Source organism: Atractosteus spatula, chromosome 26 (assembly GCF_055471065.1).
Source record: "Atractosteus spatula isolate fAtrSpa1 chromosome 26, fAtrSpa1.hap1, whole genome shotgun sequence".
In the NCBI taxonomy this organism is placed as follows: domain Eukaryota; kingdom Metazoa; phylum Chordata; class Actinopteri; order Semionotiformes; family Lepisosteidae; genus Atractosteus; species Atractosteus spatula.
The window spans coordinates 5,996,817-6,016,983 of NC_142731.1; the positions used below are offsets into that span (position 1 = coordinate 5,996,817).

The following is a 20,167-nucleotide window of genomic DNA, read 5'->3' on the forward strand; positions in this document are numbered from 1 at the left end:
TCTCGGGTGGGTGGGAGATGCCGGCCGACGGCGCCAGTCCGAGCTGTAACGGTAGCGGTCTCGGCACAGAAGCGCGGCGTTTTCTCAAAACATCACAACGCCTGGTCAAATATGTATATATCTTTCTGTACAGATCCATTGTCATACTTCCCAAATGTTACACGTTAGTTACAATGTTAAATGTTGTTACAAATGTTATAGCACAACCCCCCAATTCCATCTGTAGGAAGTCTGTAATGCTCAGCTACGAAGGGTCATTAAGATCCTTTTTTTATGGCTATTGTTATTTTGACAAAAAGGTGATTACCTCAATTAAAGAGAGCGTCGTAAAAGTATTGGTAGAATCATATGTGTTTTGTTTTTGACCATTTCCGGCGTGAACAAGACTTTTGTTGTAAAAATAAATATTTTTTGGTGCTTCATGCACTTCAGTGTATTTTAAGAAGACGTGTTTTTTAATATTTATTCTATTCCACTGAATTGGTTGAAATTCCTTTTGGTGTTGTAATATTTACTTATGTATGATTTAGAACACGAGAAGACGGGGAAAACATTAAAATACTCCAAACGCTAAAGAAAGGATGCTTGTCTGTAGGGGTTTTCTTTTTACAAAGCACACAAGTAATATATTTAGTTATCTGGCTGAACATGACGCGTTGGTGACGAGGCGCTAGGGTTTGTTTTTAAACTCCGTGCACAAATAAACGGACGGAGAGAACACCTCACACGTCGGTCAGGTCTGTTTTCAACCCCTGCTAAACTGTTGCAATGCATTCAGTCCCCACCCCGAGTAAGTGACCACTGAGGATACATTTTAAGTATTGTTCACTATGGGTGATAACTCATAAAGGCAAACTGGGGAACCGAGTTAATTTTTTTTACTTTAAAAAGGCCCCTGAACAAAGTTGACCCACATCCCTGAATTGTACTGTCTGTAAAATACGAACAAAGCCAGTCATCGGTGGCCACCATATCGGCTACCCACCTCTCTTCACAGCAGAGAAAAGGACTCGGGTCAAGATGTTGACGATTTCTTTCCTCCTGGACCGGTATTGTGCATGTATGCCATCTCCGAGACCTTCGTGCCTCTCAACACCGTGCCCTGGTCATTCCTAATACTGCAGGACTACAACACACAAGTCCTCAACACCCACAACAAGTATAAGAGAAAGAAGAAATCCTGGAAGGTGCTGTGAAAGAAGGAGACTTTAAAAAACAAAAATGGCAGCTGAAGTAACAGAAGACTATTTATTTGGATTCTCATTCATTTGCATTTTAAAGCTCCTTTTTTTGGATACACCACTGGATATATACAGGTTCATCATTCCCAAAGAGGAGAAAAAAATTACAATGTGCATACGTAGCAGAGAGGGGGCGCTGTGGAGCACAAAGTGCCTGGTGGCATGCCAACTGGTTAGGAAGGGCTCAAGTGTTTATATATATATAGACCCGGGGACACCTGCAGGGACGCCCACTTGGTTTTAAGGTTTGTGCCCGTCAAAAAGGAATGGAAGTTGACACGTTTTGTATGCAGGAAACAAGGCAACCTCACCATCCTCTCCACCACCCTCCAAAGTGAGTCAGTCTGAATTTCTGCCATCCTGCCCCCCTGACTCAATCCTAAATCTCCCCACTCCCCCCTCTCTCTGTCCACTGTCTCACTCTCTCTCTCTGTATCTGAAAGTTGCTATATTTATCCACACTCTATCATCCTACTATCTTAGTGGAGACGTACTCTCGCACCGTAAACATGAGCATTCAGGATCCCGGACGGCAAGGGACAGACACACACAAATTCCCAGATCAATCACAGGGTTCCCAGGGAAACAACAGCCTACACACATACAATCACACAACTCAGACATATCACCTTCCCAGGACACACTGGCAGTGTTCTGCATTTGTGAGCATACAGATTAGTATGTAAAGAAAGGGTAATACTAGTTACCTTGTTCTGTACAATCGGTTGTATGAATTTAACTGACTTTAACTCTGTTAAAACAGTTTGCAATTACAAGGTATAATGTAGCTGTACCAAGTACAAAGTATAACTGCAAAGTCCTCAAAGTGAACTGCATCCTGCCCCCACCCCCAAAGAAATGAGAGAATACCTTTTTTCCGTTAAAAAAACAGACTTTGTACAGTTCACCAATAATTTTATCCTGCAAACACACTCCAACATAGACTGATTTACCAATGCAGCCTCACTGCTCAACAATACACACTGAATTGCACACAGTCTGCACAAAGATGTCTGTTTTCCCTCTGTCTCCCAGTTCAAAGCAGTTTATCTCAGGTGTCAAACACACACTGTCCACCCAAGGACACACACTTCCTCAAGGACACTGAAGAACTGAACTGCACACTTACCCCAGCCAGCACACACTTGCACTGGAATTGTCTGTTGTAAAGCTTGAAAATGCATAAGAACTGAGAAGTTTGAAATCTCTTTCACTGTTTAAAAACATTTTTTTGTATAAAGAGCTACCTGGAATAGGCTTTCAAGTTGGGTGGCTGAGACCCAAACTCTGATGTCCTTGAAGAAACATCCAGACATATCTTTTGTATTCCATATACTACTAAACTATCACATGACAAAAATGGTCCTTCTTTCATTTGAAAACGTCATGTTCTTATTTCCATCCTGACCCACACCTACTTTGGCAAAAAAAAAAAAAATGATCAGAACCAATGTAATTTACCAACCCACACAGACCTGGACACTTTGGACTAAGCTTGGTAGAATTTCTTTTCCAGAGCTGCAAGACAGAACCACCGGCTCCTAGCTCAGACACAAGTGTGAGAACTGAAATCCCACGATGCATCTCACAGGTTTCCCACAATCCTTTGGGGCTTGATTTCCCAGTCATGGTTTTCATGACAGCCCCGTCATCAATCACGGCCATCCGATCCATGCTTTGCTACTTGCTTCTATACTTTTGGCACTTCAATTTAAACAGTATTCACTTTAAAGGCTCTGACAATAGGCTGGGGTCAGGTGGGACTGAGGGCCAGAGTTTCTATTCCCCTTGTCTTCTAAGGAACAGGAAACACACACTCACACTTTCCAGCAATGTTGGCACTTTTATACAGAAAGATGGACTGAAGCAATCAGGGTAGACTTCCTTACTAAAAACTCAGCTACCATTAGTTTCATACAGCCTTTCAAGTAACGGCCCAGTGCCATAACCATTTCTCCAAACTGACACATGGCAGCCTGCTGTGTAGCCTCAGTCAAACCTTTGGCACCCACTCCCACTTCTCTTCCATGGCTGTGAATCCCTGTCATCTTCCTCTCGGGAACTCAATGCACAGTGGTCCCGTCTGGGGAATGACTTGCATGTAACCACACTAACACGGTGATGCAGGCTCACCGACAGCGGACTCGCACTCACGCGGTGGAAAGCAGGGCACAACCCAGACGAAAACATCTGACGGTGCCACATTTTTAAGCAATGAGGTAAAACTAGCTGAGTCCAGGAAAAAAAAAAACAAAACATGGAGCTGAATCCCAGACACAAACGGCACCCAGGGTGAAGCACTGGCAGAGGTGCACAATAAAAACGAGGGAGATACTGGAAGAGCTGGATCCCGTTGATGGACGACAACAAGACAACACCTCACGACCCATCAGGCGTTTTGGGGGTGATGGGGGAAGGGGGTGAGCTGCAGTTTTTTTTCCCCCCAAAATGAAGTTATTGCATTGTCTGAAGGGCACAGTGCAGGTTACAACTGCTATCTGAATTTAAAATAGCCAGCCGGGAAAACCCAAAAAGCACCAGGACAGTACACAATCAAAATTCCTGTCTTCTCTGGCCACAGGGCTGGTTAATCAGCGTTCTTCAGCATCTTAACCTTCCCCATCTCCCGTCAGAATAGCTGCACAATTGCTTCATGCTAAGACAGGGTGACCTCATTTCCATACGAGGGGTGCCTATAAAGCGATGTTTGAGATGAAGTTGTATTTTGCTTTATGAACTTCAATGTGAGTCACATGGAATTTGGTGCCCCTACTCTAACAAGTAGTGCCCCCAGACCTCTAAAGATCAAGAAGTCAGGACCTCCCCTCAATTTAAAGGACAGCACCTCCTGCAACACAGTGTCCTCGGTCACCTATGACCTATGACCTATGACTTGAGGCACTAGTTTTTGGAAATGCAGAAATTCTGAGCGCCACCTACTGGTCCACCACCACTTGCAACAGCAGTCTCCCATTCCAGTACTGACCAGGACCAGACATGCTTAGCTTCCAAGATCAGGCTAGCCACACACTAGTGCCCTCCCCAGGCCGATCGCACTCCCAAGAACAGTCATAACACCACACACTCGCAGCAAACACGCAACACTCCCATTGGAGAAGACAGGGTCACCTGATCTGAGACTGACCCCCCACCCCCCTCCAAACACACACACACACACACACACACACACACACACACACACCCCTTCCCTGTCCCTGTGAAAATAAAGGCAGCCAGGTGAATGAGATTGATAATCCTTTTGGTCAAAAAACACTCCCCCACCCCCCCCCCAAAAAAAAAAATCACACCATTTAACAGGGAAGGTGACAGACGTCTCATTGCACAGCAGTGCCATCCATTTCAGGATTTTACAAGCTGGTAGACTCCGCTACATACCTTACAGAAAACGGATATTTCAGCTTCATGGATCTGCTTCTGTAAATCCACTCAAAACCATGCTAACCAGCAGAAGCCTGGTGCTGTCTCATTACATAGAACAGCCCTTAAGCTGGTAAAATGAGAAACTGCTGTGCAATGGGAGCACTGCCACCCCTCTGTGAAGAAAGCATTACCCTTAACATATAGATCAATAACAATTAGGATATAACAGTAATCTTTAAGAAAAAAAAAGCAGCAACAAAATCTGTAAATGGCAAATCTCTAAAGCAGGACCACAGAGCACCCAGTCAGCAATTTAGCGTGTAACCCCCTTCACCAACACCTAGTAGCAGACCTTGTCTGCTACCGACTATGAAAAAGCCCCAGGCTTATCTCAGCTGAGCTCAAAGGCACGTCAATCCCTAATGAAGGGCTTGGCACTGACCCTGTGGAGCCCCACAGGGCACAGGGCAGCACGGCGTCCAACACCGAGGACCACGTCTCCCTCTGCTGGCCGCGCGGCACAACTGCAGCCCAGAAGGACTGGCGTGTCCACGGACATTCAACGACCGGAATCGGCTCGTCGGCAAATTGGGCCAACTAAGCCCATGACGTCTTCCAGCCCTGAAGGTTCTGCGGCTGCAAACAGAAGCGGAAAACCTGTAACGAAAGGGCCAATCGCAATCCACCAAGCAACTGATGCCAAGACAAGGTACTGTAATCTGCATGAGCTTGGACAGAGTGAACCATATTAAGGCAAGACCAGCCATGCGTCTTAAAAACTGCTCAAAGTGGCTGGTCCCGGTTTCCTTCACCTCTTTTTAACCCCCTCCTCTCTGTGGACACCTCTCTCCCCGCCACCCCACCTGTTACACTAGTGCTAGCTAAGTTTCCAGTGCAAACGAACGCGAACAGCTTAAAACAGAAGCAGCACTTAAAAAGTGGGATCACAACGCCGCAGCTACATCAGCCCAGCTGGGAGGTCAGGTCCCCGTTTCCTTCAGTCGGGGTGAGAGAATAATTCTCCCAGCATCCTCTGCAAAACAGGATGTTGGACAGCACCCATCAGCACCCTTTCTACCCCTGCAGACAGCACAGATGCCCTACCCCCACACAGCGTGAGAGTCAACCACTCGTTAAATTCCTTAAGACTCTTAATGTAAGTATCCTGCAGCTCACGAAAACCCAGGACAGATCTCACTGCTCCGCAGCAGGAGTCTCAGAGGCTCCCCTGTGAATAAAACACACTGCTAAGAGGGGGGTTCTCAGCACAGTCTCGCTGACTGGGCCTCCACTCACCCCCACAAGGCAAAGCTCAGTGAATGCAAATAAAAATTAATAAAACTCGAAAAAATCAATCATGGCACTACGTAAAATCTCTCCCCCCCCCCTTCCCCCAAAATAAAATCCAAATTAAAATCGGAAAATGTCTTTAGAAGTGGGGAAAAAAAGTGCGGTTGCTGGGGAAATCAGGGCGTGCTCCTCTCCTGACCGGAGAGCCCAAAGAGACGAGCAGCTGGGGCCAGGCCTCTCCTACTCCAGCTTCACCCCCGTCTTCTCCGTGTTGAGGAGGTGCAGGCTGTCGTCAATCAGGAAACTGGGGGAGAGACAGGGGGTCAGATGGGAGAGAGGGAAGAGATGGAGAGGGAGAGGGGCAGGGGGAAAAGAAAGGAGGAACAGAACAGGACGAGCGAAAAGAGGATTGGGCAAGGGAGCTAAAGGGTGGGATCGTGCCGTAGGGCAGTAGCCCTGGAATTCAGTTTCCTGGCACTACTGCCTGCCACCCAGACAGTACCCCGGTCACAACCCACACCTGAGGACACACGAGATGTTGAGTGCACTCAAATCCAGCACTACTGACCCCCATCTCAATGAAAACTACAACACAAAGGAAACGATCCATTTTACTTTCAGATATCGCTCATGATGAAGTCGCTGCTCATCTATTTGATGGTTTAAGACGTGGGCTTGCCGCCTCCAGGAAGGGGAGAGACCAACAGTGAATTTGTGGGAGACCTGTGAGCACTGACTCCAGTGCAACACGCGGCTCTGTCATCAAGACACAAACACACCCAGAGCTGACCAGCTCCTTCACTTAACCCCCCTGCTGCACGTCCCAGAGACCCAGGAATCGGAAAATATCCGGGACATCTAAATTGTGGGAAGGGATGAGTATTTTGACAGCAGTGTTTCGGCATCACCCTGGCAGCCTGCGATGTTACACCGTGTGACCTCAGCCAGGAAAGAGATAAACAAGGTACAACTCGGAGGAGCCGCTCTAGAGAGCGCAGCGGAAATCCGCAGATCCTGTGGTGCCAGGTGACGCGATCAGCCACAGGCCGTCCCAGGGTGCGAGGGAAACCTCAGGAAAGAGGGGAGCGGGGAGCGGGGAGAGGGGCCGGCGGACTCCGGCTCTCCGCGGCGCGCCTCACCTGTAGAACAGGAAGTGCACGGGCACAGTGCTGAGGTGCCAGATGGCGTGGGCGTCCAGCACCCAGAGCAGAGGGGGGAAGTCCAGCAGCTCCAGCAGCGCCAGCCCATGCAGCAGCAGGACCACAGAGCCGCACTTCCACCAGTACGGCAGAATCCGCCGGTTCATCCAGCACCAGCACAGCCACCACAGGAGGTTGACCATCCCTGACACACACACACACACAGAGAGGGGGGGGTCAGGCAGGGGTCACACTGCACCACGTGACACCCACAGGTACAAACAATGACAGCACACAGTGTCACAGCTAGAGCCCAGGGGAAGACCACCAGAATGTGCTCACTTTACACCTGCTCAAACCCCTTATCCCAAAACCCACATAATTGGTGTCTGTGAACAGCGGTGTCCCCAAGCTAATTAAATCTCCAGATTAACTGCTGTGAGTCAGAGTCTACTGTAGCGATCCGTGCAGCATTGTTCTTGTTGCGTTCTTTTTTTTGCAGACACACGTTTGTCTGTACATTGTTTATAAAATGTATGTTGTCCAGGAGTGCTGCCTCCACTGAATGAGCAAAGCCCAGAGAGTGCTAGACTGGCATTGAATGGGATAAAACTATTCGAAACGAAAGGAGAATGCAAATGTACATCAAAGCCATTGGCATCATGTTTTCATCAAAACAATTGTTCCCAAAACTACCCTTCTGCACAAAGTTACAAAGCAGGCAGACTCATGGCTGTCGAGTGTTCCTCTTACAGAGTCCACTGCCACAACCCCCCCCCCCAGCCTCCTCCCTCCCTCTTCCTCACCGATGGTGGCGTTGGCGGCCATGTTGTAGCCGTAGTCGAAGCGGACGAAGGTGAGATAGGAGACGTGCGAGGTGAAGGCCAGGATCAGCACCACGCCCACCACACTGGACAGGCCGGGGCGGCGCAGTCCCAGCGTCCTGGGGCAGAGCCAGGCGGAGAAGGCGGGAAGGAGAAAAAGAGACGTTGGTGAGCGCCACTCCACGGCGAAGTCCGTTAATAAAGACCAACGACTAGATACGAAGGCAAATCAAAAATCTCGATCTGTTCCTCACCGAGAAGTAGCTGCAGTACATGCCCAGTCCCCATTTTAGTGCCCGGTTCCACAGGCTCCACACCCCAACACTGACACAAACCCCCGAGATTCCCCACGCTGCTAACGGGACAACCTGCCACAGCTGCACACAGGCACCAACACTAGGGCACAGCAAACCATCTAGTCACATCATTCATAGCAACTTGCAATGGCATTCCTGCATGTTCCCATGTTTGTCAAGCAGAATGTATGTGGCTGATGCTTTTTAAACCAAAGCAACAATCACTTGTACAGCTGTGGATAGCTGGGAATATAACTGGAGATGTCTGGGCGTGGAGTGTTTGATGTGAACCCACAACCTTGCAGTTCCAAGTCCAGAGCCCTGAGCGCTGCTCCCACACTGCAGTGAGCGCAGCCCCAGCAACCCCTGCTGACAGGTCCCACACCAGAGATCCCTTCAGCCCTGCCTGGATCACAGCGGAGACAGTGAGTGGATTACACTGCTGGGGTTGAGTGGCTTAACACCAGTAATCCAGAACTGCTTAATTTCTTCTGTGCTCTTTGCCCAGAGAACAAAGTTGTTTCGATGAGAAAACCTTTAGCGGGTTGAATTGCTCATCCATTCCCCTGAAACTAATCTGGTCGCTGAGTCCAGTCTTCTAGCATTTACCTGACTAGGACCTCAGCATCAGACTGTCAGCCTCCTGCCGAACATACTGAATTCAGCACCCCCAGAAAAAATTCATCCGCTTGTCCGTGACTGAAACGAACCAGCCAGCGGGACAAAACAGATTCCTGCCGCGCGGCCACATTGTTCCATTTCATGAATTCGACACTTAGCGGCTCTTCCCCTCCGTCTCTACAACTTCCACTAGCCGGTAAAACCTGAAACTGCAAAAACTCTCTTTTTCCCTGAAATCGCTGCTGGCTGGACGCACACAGCGCAACAGTGCAAGAGGGAGGGAGGGACTGCAAGGAACGGACAGCTCGCACAGCCAATCAGAGAAGAGTCGCTCATTACCTCACACAGCACAGGTAGATGGAGTAAAGGATGACAGCCGACGCGCAGAAGTAATCCATTTTCTGCAAGAGAAGGAGATGGGTGGGCAGGCAGGACAGGACGGCCAGTTGTATTAAGCTTGGCAGAAAGAATCCACAAAGGGATACGACTTGAATACTGATGATTTTTTTCATTTGCAATCAAAGGGCACCAAATATTTTCCAGTTATTTAATGCCTGCTCTGCTGTCTAGTTCTCTTCTGTAGCGTTACCTCGGTCAGATAGGTGTCCCGTGTGTGGAACACTGTGGACCAGAACCAGGCATTCAGTGACACCTGCAGAGACAGACATGGTGAGACACACTGGCACTGCCAACACCCCGAGACCCACAGTCAAGACACACTGGCACCGTTCACACCCCGAGACCCACAGTCAAGACACACTGGCACCGTTCACACCCCGAGACCCACAGTCAAGACATACTGGCACTGCCAACACCCCGAGACCCACAGTCAAGACACACTGGCACCGTTCACACCCCGAGACCCACAGTCAAGACACACTGGCACTGCCAACACCCCGAGACCCACAGTCAAGACACACTGGCACTGTTCACACCCCGAGACCCACAGTCAAGACACACTGGCACTGTTCACACCCCGAGACCCACAGTCAAGACACACTGGCACTGCCAACACCCCGAGACCCACAGTCAAGACACACTGGCACTGTTCACACCCCGAGACCCACAGTCAAGACACACTGGCACTGCCAACACCCCGAGACCCACAGTCAAGACACACTGGCACTGCCAACACCCCGAGACCCACAGTCAAGACACACTGGCACTGTTCACACCCCGAGACCCACAGTCAAGACACACTGGCACTGCCAACACCCCGAGACCCACAGTCAAGACACACTGGCACTGCCAACACCCCGAGACCCACAGTCAAGACACAATGGCACTGTTCACACCCAGAGACCCACAGTCAAGACACACTGGCACTGTTCACACCCCGAGACCCACAGTCAAGACACACTGGCACTGTTCACACCCCGAGACCCACAGTCAAGACACACTGGCACTGCCAACACCCCGAGACCCACAGTCAAGACACACTGGCACTGTTCACACCCCGAGACCCACAGTCAAGACACACTGGCACTGCCAACACCCCAAGACCCACAGTCAAGACACACTGGCACTGTTCACACCCCGAGACCCACAGTCAAGACACACTGGCACTCGAGACTCACAATAAGCCTCAGTCAGACACGCTGAACCACGCAGTGGCGGAGCCTGCCAGATGCAGGCTGGGACAGAGACATGAAGTCAAGAGGCTACAGACAGGCAGGCAGACGGACCAGAGAGAAGGCGGTGGTGGTGTGGTACATGGGTGACTGGCGCGGCACGGCGCTGCGGTATCGGAGCAGCATGAGCAGGCAGGCCAGCCCGTTCAGGAGAGACGCCAGGGCCGAGGCCGGCTCCTCGAAACACAAGAACCGTGTGAACGGCCACTGAGAGAGAGAGGGGAGAGAACACGTCAGCACAGACACAGAGCTGATGCAGGAAAACAGCAGAACTGATGAACGTTCACACACAAGAGGAGCCATTGGCAATATACAGTGTATTTATACACTGAGCGAGAGAGGACAGCACAGGGAATATCCACTGGAATCACAAACAGGGAGCAGAGAGGGACTGAGGCAGGGACGGAGGGAGGGAGGCGAGAGAGACAGAGGGAGGGAGCAGAGAGAGAGAGAGGGAGGTAGGGAGGCGAGAGAGACAGAGGGAGGCAGGGAGGCGAGAGAGACAGAGGGAGGCAGGGAGGCGAGAGAGACAGAGGGAGGCGAGAGAGACAGAGGGGGGGCAGAGACACACCTTGCCATGGAACTGGGGCACTCTGTAGCCCTCGGCTTGGTACAGCCCCACCGTGGTCCACATGCACTGGTAGCGGCAGTCATCGCGGCAGGTCCAGCCTGCGGGCGGAGACAAGGGCAGCAGGCGCTGAGGCACGCGGCCCAGCTCTTCACACACCCTCGCACAGGGAGTCAGAGGGGTGGTCAGGGGCGGCGCCGTCCAGCTCGGGACGTTTCCGTGAAACTGACCCCACACACACACAGCCCTGGGGCACAATCGTCCCAGAAGACCCTCTTTCTGCCATCACACAATTGGGGTAATCGGGGTAACTGGGGTGCGCCAAGCCCCCGGGCGCTCGGGGGTGACATTCAGAGGCACCAGGGTGATCTTCAGGAGCAGTGTCGTGGAGCCGGCTGGTTACTGGACCAGTTTAACTGCCTCTCCCAGCTCTTCAGGTGCTGCTGCTTTAAACAGGCTTTGAAGCCCTAGAGACACACTGACCGGCCCCCCAGGACCGGACACTCCTGATCCACATCTCCCCCACCCTCACCCCAGGGGACAGATCCAAGCTCGGCAGCACAGCTTAACCAAGAGTCTTGGATTCTGAGGCAACAAATCATTTCATTTTATTCAATCCGAATTTCTTGTTTTTATCAAGGCAGCCATCTTCCGGTACAATTTACACAGGCTGAAGGGCCTCTGCCACAGCTGTCAGCTGGAGGGACTTGTAGAGGCATGAGCTTTTATTTATATCGGCCACCTTTCCCCTTTTCTCCAGTGCTATGTCTGAGCCAGGGCAAAGACAGCCAGAACACTCTTCCGCTGACAAATCCTTCCTTTCATTTAACCCAGCAAAGGGGAATCTTAGATTATGACCGCTTTTCTTTGCTTAAAATGACACCACCAGCAGTTACTCAAAGCTTTTCTTTCCGTTTACCGTTTCCGTTTTCGGTTACAACGACAGGAGCTACACAGGTCGCAGTTCAGCACTGCGCCCAGGTAGATCGATAGGTGCTACAGGACCGTTGCACCCAAGCACAAGCCCTGACTTTTTTTTCCCGTACTGCCAGCCAACACTGACGGGAGACTGAACACGCCGAGAGGCAGGGAAAACGTGCGATCGTGCAGTATTGTACTGGCCCGATGAAGGAACGACCCCTGTCCAACAAAGGTGACCCTAGGTGGACTCGAAATGTACGAGCTGCACCCTTAAAGTAGCCCAGCTCCGACGGCAACTTTGAACAGCGAATGAAATCCCCAAATGAACTGCTGTGAACCGCGGTCTACCGTGGCGAGCGGTGCAGTGTTGATCTGGGCGATTGCTGCTGCTGCAGAACTGCATGCGTGTCCGCAGGTTATTTTAAAGAGACGGCTGTTTCTAGCGCAAAGCAGATAATCGCGGCACGGAGACTCACCGGTCAGAGCCATGTAGTGGGGCTGCGAGGACTCGAACCCCCTGAGCCGAGATCCGGTGCAGTTGGTTCGGACACACTGCTTGACACAATCCCGATAAAACGGCTCCTTGTCTCCCTGGGACCCGGAGACCCGAGCCGGTAGGAGCAGGCAGCTCGCCAGCAGGAGCAGGCGGGCAGCGGAGCGGGGGTGCTGCGTGCCCCGGGGCGGCAACGGGCACATCGTCGGGCCCGGCGGACAGGCTACGGAAGGCACACGACGGGGCCGGGGGGGGGGGGGCGGCGCGGCGATCAAGCCATAGGGAAGCAGCGGCAGGTCTCACCGGGGCATCGCGTCCTCGGCCACCGGGCAGGTTTTCGCGTTCGGCGGCAGCAGGGCAAACCCGGCAGAAACGTCACTGCATGCAACTCGAGCTCCAGCTCCAGGAGCGCTGCCGCGGCCGCTCTCCACTTCCTATGTCTGTGGGAATACGCTCCCCCCGCGCCTCCGAGCTCCGAGTAGCACAGTTCCGGGCAGCCGCAAGCCCAAGGTGTCCTGGCGCCCTGTCACCACTAGAGGGAGCCCTAAGCTAAGGCGCCTAACTCGCCAACTTCACAAACGCCACCTGCGCAAGGGACAAATGCAGGTGTGATGTTGTACTCATTCTGTTCCTTTTGTCTCAGTCCCGGTGCTGGGCAAATCCTAGGCTTCTGTTCTCCAGCAGGTAAACCGATTTCCGTTTCCCTTTTAAAATGCGTTTCAGCTTTAAAACGACAAAAAAAAAGATGCACGGAGTTTGCGTTGGGTATCAGCCCTGTGCCAACCGCTGGGTTTGAGAATTCCTGTCTTGCAGGCGGGTCAGCTGAACAGTAACCAGTCGGACTACAGAAGGAAAAACCGCCCTATGGGAGTGTCTTATACACTGTCATTCCCACCACTTAAGAGCTTCTTAGTCAAGAATTTGCTCCATTATTTTTAACAAGCTAGCCGAGATGGGATTGTGTGTATGTTGAAGTTGTGGAAAATAACAGTTTAGGATAGTTAAAATCGAGGACTGAAAAAAATGCCTAAACAAGCCAGTAGATTACAACAAGCCAGTTAGATTGATGGTTTCAGGGAAGAGCTGGAACACAAACCAGGAGAGAGCGTGGCTCTGAAGGATCAGACTGAGAACCACTGACCAGTCTTAATTCAGCACCATGATGCTCAACACTGAGAGCAGCCCTACTCCTCTCCTGCCTTTGTGCAGGATCAGGATACTGAAAGGGTACTGCAGGTGGTCTCAATCCCAGTTCCTGGAGGACCTAGCTTCTCTGCAGTTTTTTTCTGCTAGACATGCTCTTCTTTAGATCTTCACTATTCTATATTTTTCTAGCCAGGCTCTGTGCCTCTAATGAAGTGAATGTCTTTGTCTAATCAGCCATCAAAGAACCTAAGGAAAATCCCCAAAGCCCCATGTGTCCTGTGGGAGAAGTCTAGAGTGGAAGAGAAGATGGGAAAGGGAGGGGTTTTAACAAGCACAGAAGCAGTTAAAACTGAGCAGCTGGGGGGAACTTCACAGTAACACCTTTTCATTTAAAAACATGCCCAAATGCAAGTCAGTAATTCTATACAGGGCCAAAACACACATTTTGAAAGTCATACTTCAGACCACACAAAATGAAAAGGCTGCCATTTATTAGGTTTCCAATTAAACCATATCAACAGTTCTCTAAATTAACTGTACCACTCACACAAGTAGGCCACATCCTTAAAAATCCAATATCTATTCCAGGTTGATGAAAGCTATCGGAGCTGATAAGTAGCTCTACCAGGTGTAAACCGAGCCGATTCCTGGATTACACAGCATTTAAAAAACAAAACAAAATGACACCTAACCCCTCCAAAAGGCATTTCTTGCAATACAATTTTCCAACTTTCAAGCCGAGTTTAGCACTGTGGTACATTGGAGCCTGAACCCTCCCTAAGCCACTGAAAAAAAACTCTCATCCTTTGAGATGCACATAAATGGTGGAATTACTCAAGAAAGGGACACTGGGAAGTTCAGATATGAAAATTTATTCAAGTTTCACAATGAATGTACATGAAATGAGGGGGAGGGGGGGGTTTAAGAAGCAACTTTGAAAGGACTGTAATGCAGGGTGTAAAATTGAACTGATCCAGTGTGTGAGGATCTCAAACAGGGCTGATGCTCCTTCCCAGTTTAAACTGCCTCAGCCTCAGCTGAGGAGGACTTGGTCCCTGTGTCCAGCGAGTATTTGAAAAGGGGTCTGAGAGAGAGGGGCCCAGGACTCTACAGCAGGCAGGCAGCGTCGTTCAGGAGGATAAAAGTAGTGCAGATCAACAAGCTGCATCTTACATAGCAGCTATTTCACAGAAAAGGCAATTGTTCCAAACAACCCAGACGAGCTGGAACTGCAAACAAGTGCATTTAAGACCGAAAAACAGAAGGGCCATTACACAAATAGTTGTGGGGGTCTGGAACAAGAATTTCAGACAGCCTCTCTGCTCCTCACTCTCCAATCCCACCTGTTCCTGCATTCTGCCCAGCTGGACACAGATGTGCACATCTGCCACTAGTGCCCATCTGGGGACTGGCGCTAGACAGCACCACTGTCCACTGCTGCGATTGCTTTAGTGCCACCTTTTAGAACGAAACGGGGAGCTACCAGCTGAGAAGGACAAGTCTCGAGTTGGGATTTAGAAGCCAAGGAGCAGATGCAGACTCTTTGGATTAAACTGGCAAGGCTGCCCTTGAGTAGAGAGCCATGACAATGGTGCCCACTTCCCCCCCGCTACTTTTTTCTGGCCTTGAGGAAGAAGATGCCCACCACATCATCCACACCCACGCACATGTCCGCGGGCAGGACGTAGGTGCAGAACTCCAGCACGGTGTAGCCGCACTCCTCCAGGCTGGCGGTGACGAAGACCTGGTCCACAGGCACCACGGGGATCCGCACGCCGGGCCCGCCCAGGTAGTAGCTCTCCTCCAGCGCCCCGATCATCACCAGATGCCCCCCCGGCCGCAGCAGCGTGGAGACGTGGCGCAGCGCCTGGGTGAAGGCGGGCCGGTCGGGGCTCACGGCCTCCAGGCAGAAGGAGGAGACGAGGCAGTCCGCCGGGCCGGGCAGGGCACCGGGCAGCAGGGGGGCGGGACGGTGCACATCAATGGGCAGCACGTCAGTCACCACTGAGCGCAGGCGGGCAGCCTTCTCGTGCCACGCCTCCGGGCTGCAGGGGGCAAACAGGGACACAGAATCATACAAGTGTCTGAACACACCCCTGACCTCCCCATCACTCCTGCCTTGATCAATACCCTTCTGCCCATCACACTGAGGGAGATCTCAGCCCACCATGGGAACAAGGAGGGATCAGCCAGGCTACGGAGGCCCGAGCACCGTGCCCAGCGTGCCTCACCTGCGGCCCTCCAGCTGGCAGACGTGCCGCAGGTACGGGCTCCAGTCGAAGCTGTCCGGGTCGTCCTCCAGCCACTGCTCCAGCGCCGCCCGGTTCTGCGGCAGGAAGTCAGTCAGAACCAGCCTCTCGAACGCCTCGCAGCCGCTCAGGACCTGGTACAGCGTGGGGCCCGAGCCGACGTCCACCAGGGTGCCCCCGCAGATGTCACCTAGTGGATCGGCGGGCAGAGGAGGGGTCAGAGCAAGAGAGGACACTCACTCCGACAGATCCACCCAGGGAGACGCCCCCCCCACCCCACGCACACTTGGCCCCGGTGCCAGGCTCACCCGCAGTGAAGGCTCGGTGCAGACAGCCCAGTTTCCAGGGAACGATGCTGTCCAGCCGGGAGAAGTCTGCGCGGGGAGGGGTGTAGTTGTACTGCAGGTAGGCAGCCGGGTCAAACGGCTGGTAGCACTGAGCCATGGCAGCTACCGCCGCCTCGATGCCAGCCTCTTCCTGCTTTTCCATCCCTCCTGCCAAGGACGCTGCCGCTCGCTGGGCTGCGGATTAAATCCCGGGGTGAGACCGTCTCGACTTCCCCTGCAGACGTAGCTGGTTTTAAGTCTCACCGGGCCGAGAACAAAACAAAAAAAAAAAAAAGCGATGGAGATCACGTCTGCCGGCCTGCAAGCGCAGCTCTGCGTCTGCCTCCGTCTACGAAGAAGCTGTGCCAGTCTGCCAGCCTGCGGGCATCTGAATTTCAGAGGCAGAGCCTCTCTCATTCTGTCCCTGGGTGTGAGCTGCCATCTGTATTTATACCCCTCGCTCACTTTGTGCGAGTGAATCCTGGTGTCTGGAGAATTTTACTTGTCCCCCCTCCCGCTCCATGCCCTAGTTCATCCCCAGCCCTGGGCAGTGATATGATCTAAGGAGGCTCTCTCTGCCTCAGCATCTACTAATGGATCACCCCACCCACACTTCTCCTGTTAATCCCCCCCCTTCCCTCCCACTCCCTTCCTCTCTCACCACCCACTCTTCAGTATAACAGGGATGCACACTCTCCCTGCTGATTATCATTGAGCTATACCACACCATTACTGCAAAACACTGCACTGTACCACAGGGCAGATGACCAAGGGTTCTTTAGCACACACAAAAAAAAGGTCTATATCCTTGGAGAAGACCAACAAATCCTTTTGAGACCAGATAAAAAAAATAGTCCCTTGGTAGAGTTATAATTACAGTTTAACTAATTTTCCTCACTAGAAGAAAAAAAAAGGGGATTAATTTAAACCATCCCAATTACCACATACATAAAACCCACACACCTCTTTCACTGCCCTTCTCTCTCTCCTGATTCCCAAAGCTGGACTCTTAGCCTGTTCTATCAGGTTTATATAGCAGCTGGGGCTCATTATCCCAGCCTACAGGTGTGATCACTTACTGGCGTGCCCATCACCATTTTGGCTCATCCTCTCCCCTTGTTTTCCAGTTGATCCAAAATGGCTGCTGTCTACGAAAGGGGACAATCCTGCTGAATATTTCCTTCAGAAATCTCGACTCCCTCACCCTTCCCCCTGTCAGGTGAGGCTCCTGACTGAACTGAATGTCTCAGGACAAAAAAAATCAGCATTTGTGTTTGTCCGTCATGGTCTATGTTTGGCTGCATTGCAAGGGGCTGGTGCTGTCAATTGACATTCTCTGTGTCTCGTGTCTTTTTGCGCTCCTAGTTGTCCTCCCAGTCAAGGACTGTGGTCACTGTGCTACACTACACCATCACTGTGTTACACTGTGCTAAACTACACCATCACTGTGTTACACTGCACGATCACTGTGTTCACTGTGCTACACTATACAATCACTGTGCTACACTGCACAATCACTGTTCACTGTGCTACACTGCACCATCACTGTGTTTGCTGTGCTACACTGCACCATCACTGTGCTACACTGCACCATCACTGTGGTACAGTGTAGCATGATTATTCTATACTCCACTCTTATTGCTCGATATGGCTATAACTGTGATTGAAAGAAAGAACGGATACATCAGGATAAACTCTACATAAGGAGGTACATGCACTGATAACAATATTGATATGCTTATAAAGATATGTCTTGGCCAGTGGCGTTTTTTATCTCTATCGTTTACAGATATGCCTCGGTATCGCACATCAGGACTCCTACAGGAACAATTGTGCGAGATTTAATAACTGAATCTTTCCATGGCAGGCAGGGAACTGAGCAGCTGAGGGGAGGTGGGGCTGGCTGTCACTGCCCTTTCCTGCGAGCGCATGGTGTAGTTTCCACAATGATGGCCACGTGTCCTGAGATACGCGCTAATTAAATAACACCCCCCACACACACACACACTCTGGAGACATCAGGATAGTGTGAGAGTCTGTGATAGCATCTCCCTGCATCCTACCAGGCTATTAAAGTCCCACATTCGCCCACCCTACGGCATGCTAACTCAAGCCAGAGCTCCATTAACATAGAGACACGCTGATAAAGACAAGCGCTGTGCTGCTGTCAGCCATCACACTGATAGAGGTGGAGAGAGAGGGAGATAGGGAAAGAGGGAGAATGTGTATGTGTGTGTAGGGGGGGTATACACAAACTATACACAGAGCTTTCCAGATGTCGCCCAGAAGACTGGGCTCTGTAAGAGGGCCACCTGTCAGCACCTCTTTTATCATGAAGTAGGAGAGAGTGTTTGAGTGAGAAAGAAAGGGATGAAGAGGAAGGAGGGGGAGGTATGGAGACACAAAGGGACAGAGAGGGCGAAGGTCAGACGGAGAAAGATTATAAGGGAAAGATAAAGCCGTGATGAAGAGGAGAAGACCACTAGGGGACCTGATTTAACATATTCACAATCCTCAAAAACATCGACAAAATCATTCCAACGGACTCTTCTAGGATCAATCAGTGTGAATCACAAACACAAAATCTAAGAGGACACAGGTGGAAACTATTTAGAGGTGCATTTGAACTCAGATCCGGTGGCGGCGTCTTTACCCCAAGGGTTGTGGGAGAATGGAGCAAGATGCCCAGCCATGTTGTTGGAGCCCATTCTAAACCCTGGCCTTTTTACGAAACAGTTAGAGGAGACTGATCAGTTACTTGTAACCAAAACGAACTACTGTAGGGGGGGCAAAGGGTCTCCTCCTGTTTGTAACAACAACAAGAAGAAAAGCAACGAGAAAGAGAGAGAATGAGAGAGAGGAGACACGGAGTGAGGGATGAAAGAAAGGAGAGAACAGTGTCCTACAGGATTATTTGGAGCAGGGGTTGAAACAGGACCCTGCTGCCCCCCTCTAACATTCCCAGCTCATCATCAGCTGTCACCAGACACAGCCTTGGTCTTGTTTGTCCTGCATTGTAATCCGTGTGGCTTAAAGCACCTGCCTACCGCCTCCCAGAGAGACTCAGCCTGGACGTTTATCACCACGGCTGCAGAAGTATTCTGGGAAAACTGGAATATCCCGCTGTGTTTTGCAGGTCCTTATTTAAACGTCAGGATTCCGTGCAGCTATATCCTTATCTATATATCTACGATTCCATTACCCCCGTCCTGTCTCCAGCTCTGCCACCAGCACACCGATAATCAGACGTAGAGAGGCTGACGCCCCTGGCTGCAGCAGGCCTGGTCACCCCCCTCTCTCTCTGCAAGTGCTGGGCCACTGTGATGCTGGGGCAGTTATTTGTGGCCCGTATTTTGGAAATACCCCCAGAGAGCTGGGAGGATTATGGGCTCTGCTGTGAGGAGCAGTTAAGCCCAGCTCTAGGGGCAGGACAGTGTTTACTGTGCTATATATACCCCTGTGCTGATGCCCTGGCAGACAGGCAGGGTGGGGGAGCTGGCACAGAATAAAAGGGTGGAAAGAGCATCCGTACGAGTGGGAATTAAAAGGTCTGGAAGCTGGGCGCCATGTTGCATTACCCCTGGCACATCTCGTGACACATAGGCTGCTGCAGCTCCCGAGAACAACAAGCCTCAGATCATGAGAAAGACCACCCACACGTTAGCTGTTGTAAAGGGGGCTTGTAAGTTTCATTACGATAAGATAAGATAAGATCACTTTATTGGCCAAATACAATTTCTTGCATTAGGAATTTGTCTTTTCGCAGACCCCAACTTGCTCTCCACGAGACACACAGGCACACAGACGGGGAGAGAGAAGCTTGGGGTCAGAGCGCAGGGTCAGCCATTTATACGGCGCCCCTGGAGCAGCTGGGGTGAAGGGCCTTGCTCAGGGGCCCAACGGAGTAGGATTCCTCTGTTGGCCACAGGATTTGAACCGGCAGCCCTCCAGCCACAGTGCCACTGCTCTGCCCAATTCAGGGGTGTCCCAGCCCTGGCCCTGCAGGATCACTGTGCCAGCTGGTTTACATTCCAGCTGACA

General features: G+C 51.2%; 2 protein-coding genes across 2 annotated transcripts; both read right to left on the reverse strand.

Moving 5' to 3' along the window:
* Nucleotides 1–1,222: 1,222 nt before the first annotated feature.
* Nucleotides 1,223–12,847, reverse strand: pgap3 (post-GPI attachment to proteins phospholipase 3). The gene is made up of 8 exons (XM_088906383.1): nt 12,389–12,847; nt 10,995–11,092; nt 10,478–10,630; nt 9,382–9,444; nt 9,132–9,193; nt 7,858–7,994; nt 7,052–7,256; nt 1,223–6,216 (listed from the first exon to the last, which is right to left on the reverse strand). Exons 1-8 carry the CDS (start codon nt 12,606–12,608, stop codon nt 6,153–6,155), a joined length of 1,002 nt encoding a protein of 333 aa, XP_088762509.1. The 5' UTR covers nt 12,609–12,847; the 3' UTR covers nt 1,223–6,152.
* Nucleotides 12,848–14,410: 1,563 nt separating this feature from the next.
* pnmt (phenylethanolamine N-methyltransferase) lies at nt 14,411–16,289 on the reverse strand. The gene is made up of 3 exons (XM_088906206.1): nt 16,109–16,289; nt 15,783–15,990; nt 14,411–15,596 (listed from the first exon to the last, which is right to left on the reverse strand). Exons 1-3 carry the CDS (start codon nt 16,287–16,289, stop codon nt 15,161–15,163), a joined length of 825 nt encoding a protein of 274 aa, XP_088762332.1. The 3' UTR covers nt 14,411–15,160.
* Nucleotides 16,290–20,167: the final 3,878 nt, after the last annotated feature.

Bases quoted from the DNA above. Each gene is read 5' to 3' on its own strand.
- pnmt (XM_088906206.1), bottom strand. From the start codon at position 16,289: ATGGAAAAGCAGGAAGAGGCTGGCATCGAGGCGGCGGTAGCTGCCATG. The intron at 15,991-16,108 runs GTGAGCCTGGCA...CCGATCCACTAG, and splicing joins GCACCGAGCCTTCACTGCGG to GTGACATCTGCGGGGGCACC. The intron at 15,597-15,782 runs GTGAGGCACGCT...TGCCCCCTGCAG, and splicing joins TGCCAGCTGGAGGGCCGCAG to CCCGGAGGCGTGGCACGAGA.
- pgap3 (XM_088906383.1), bottom strand. From the start codon at position 12,608: ATGTGCCCGTTGCCGCCCCGGGGCACGCAGCACCCCCGCTCCGCTGCC. The intron at 7,995-9,131 runs GTAATGAGCGAC...GCTCTGCCCCAG, and splicing joins ATCTACCTGTGCTGTGTGAG to GACGCTGGGACTGCGCCGCC. The intron at 6,217-7,051 runs GTGAGGCGCGCC...TCTCTCCCCCAG, and splicing joins GTGCACTTCCTGTTCTACAG to TTTCCTGATTGACGACAGCC.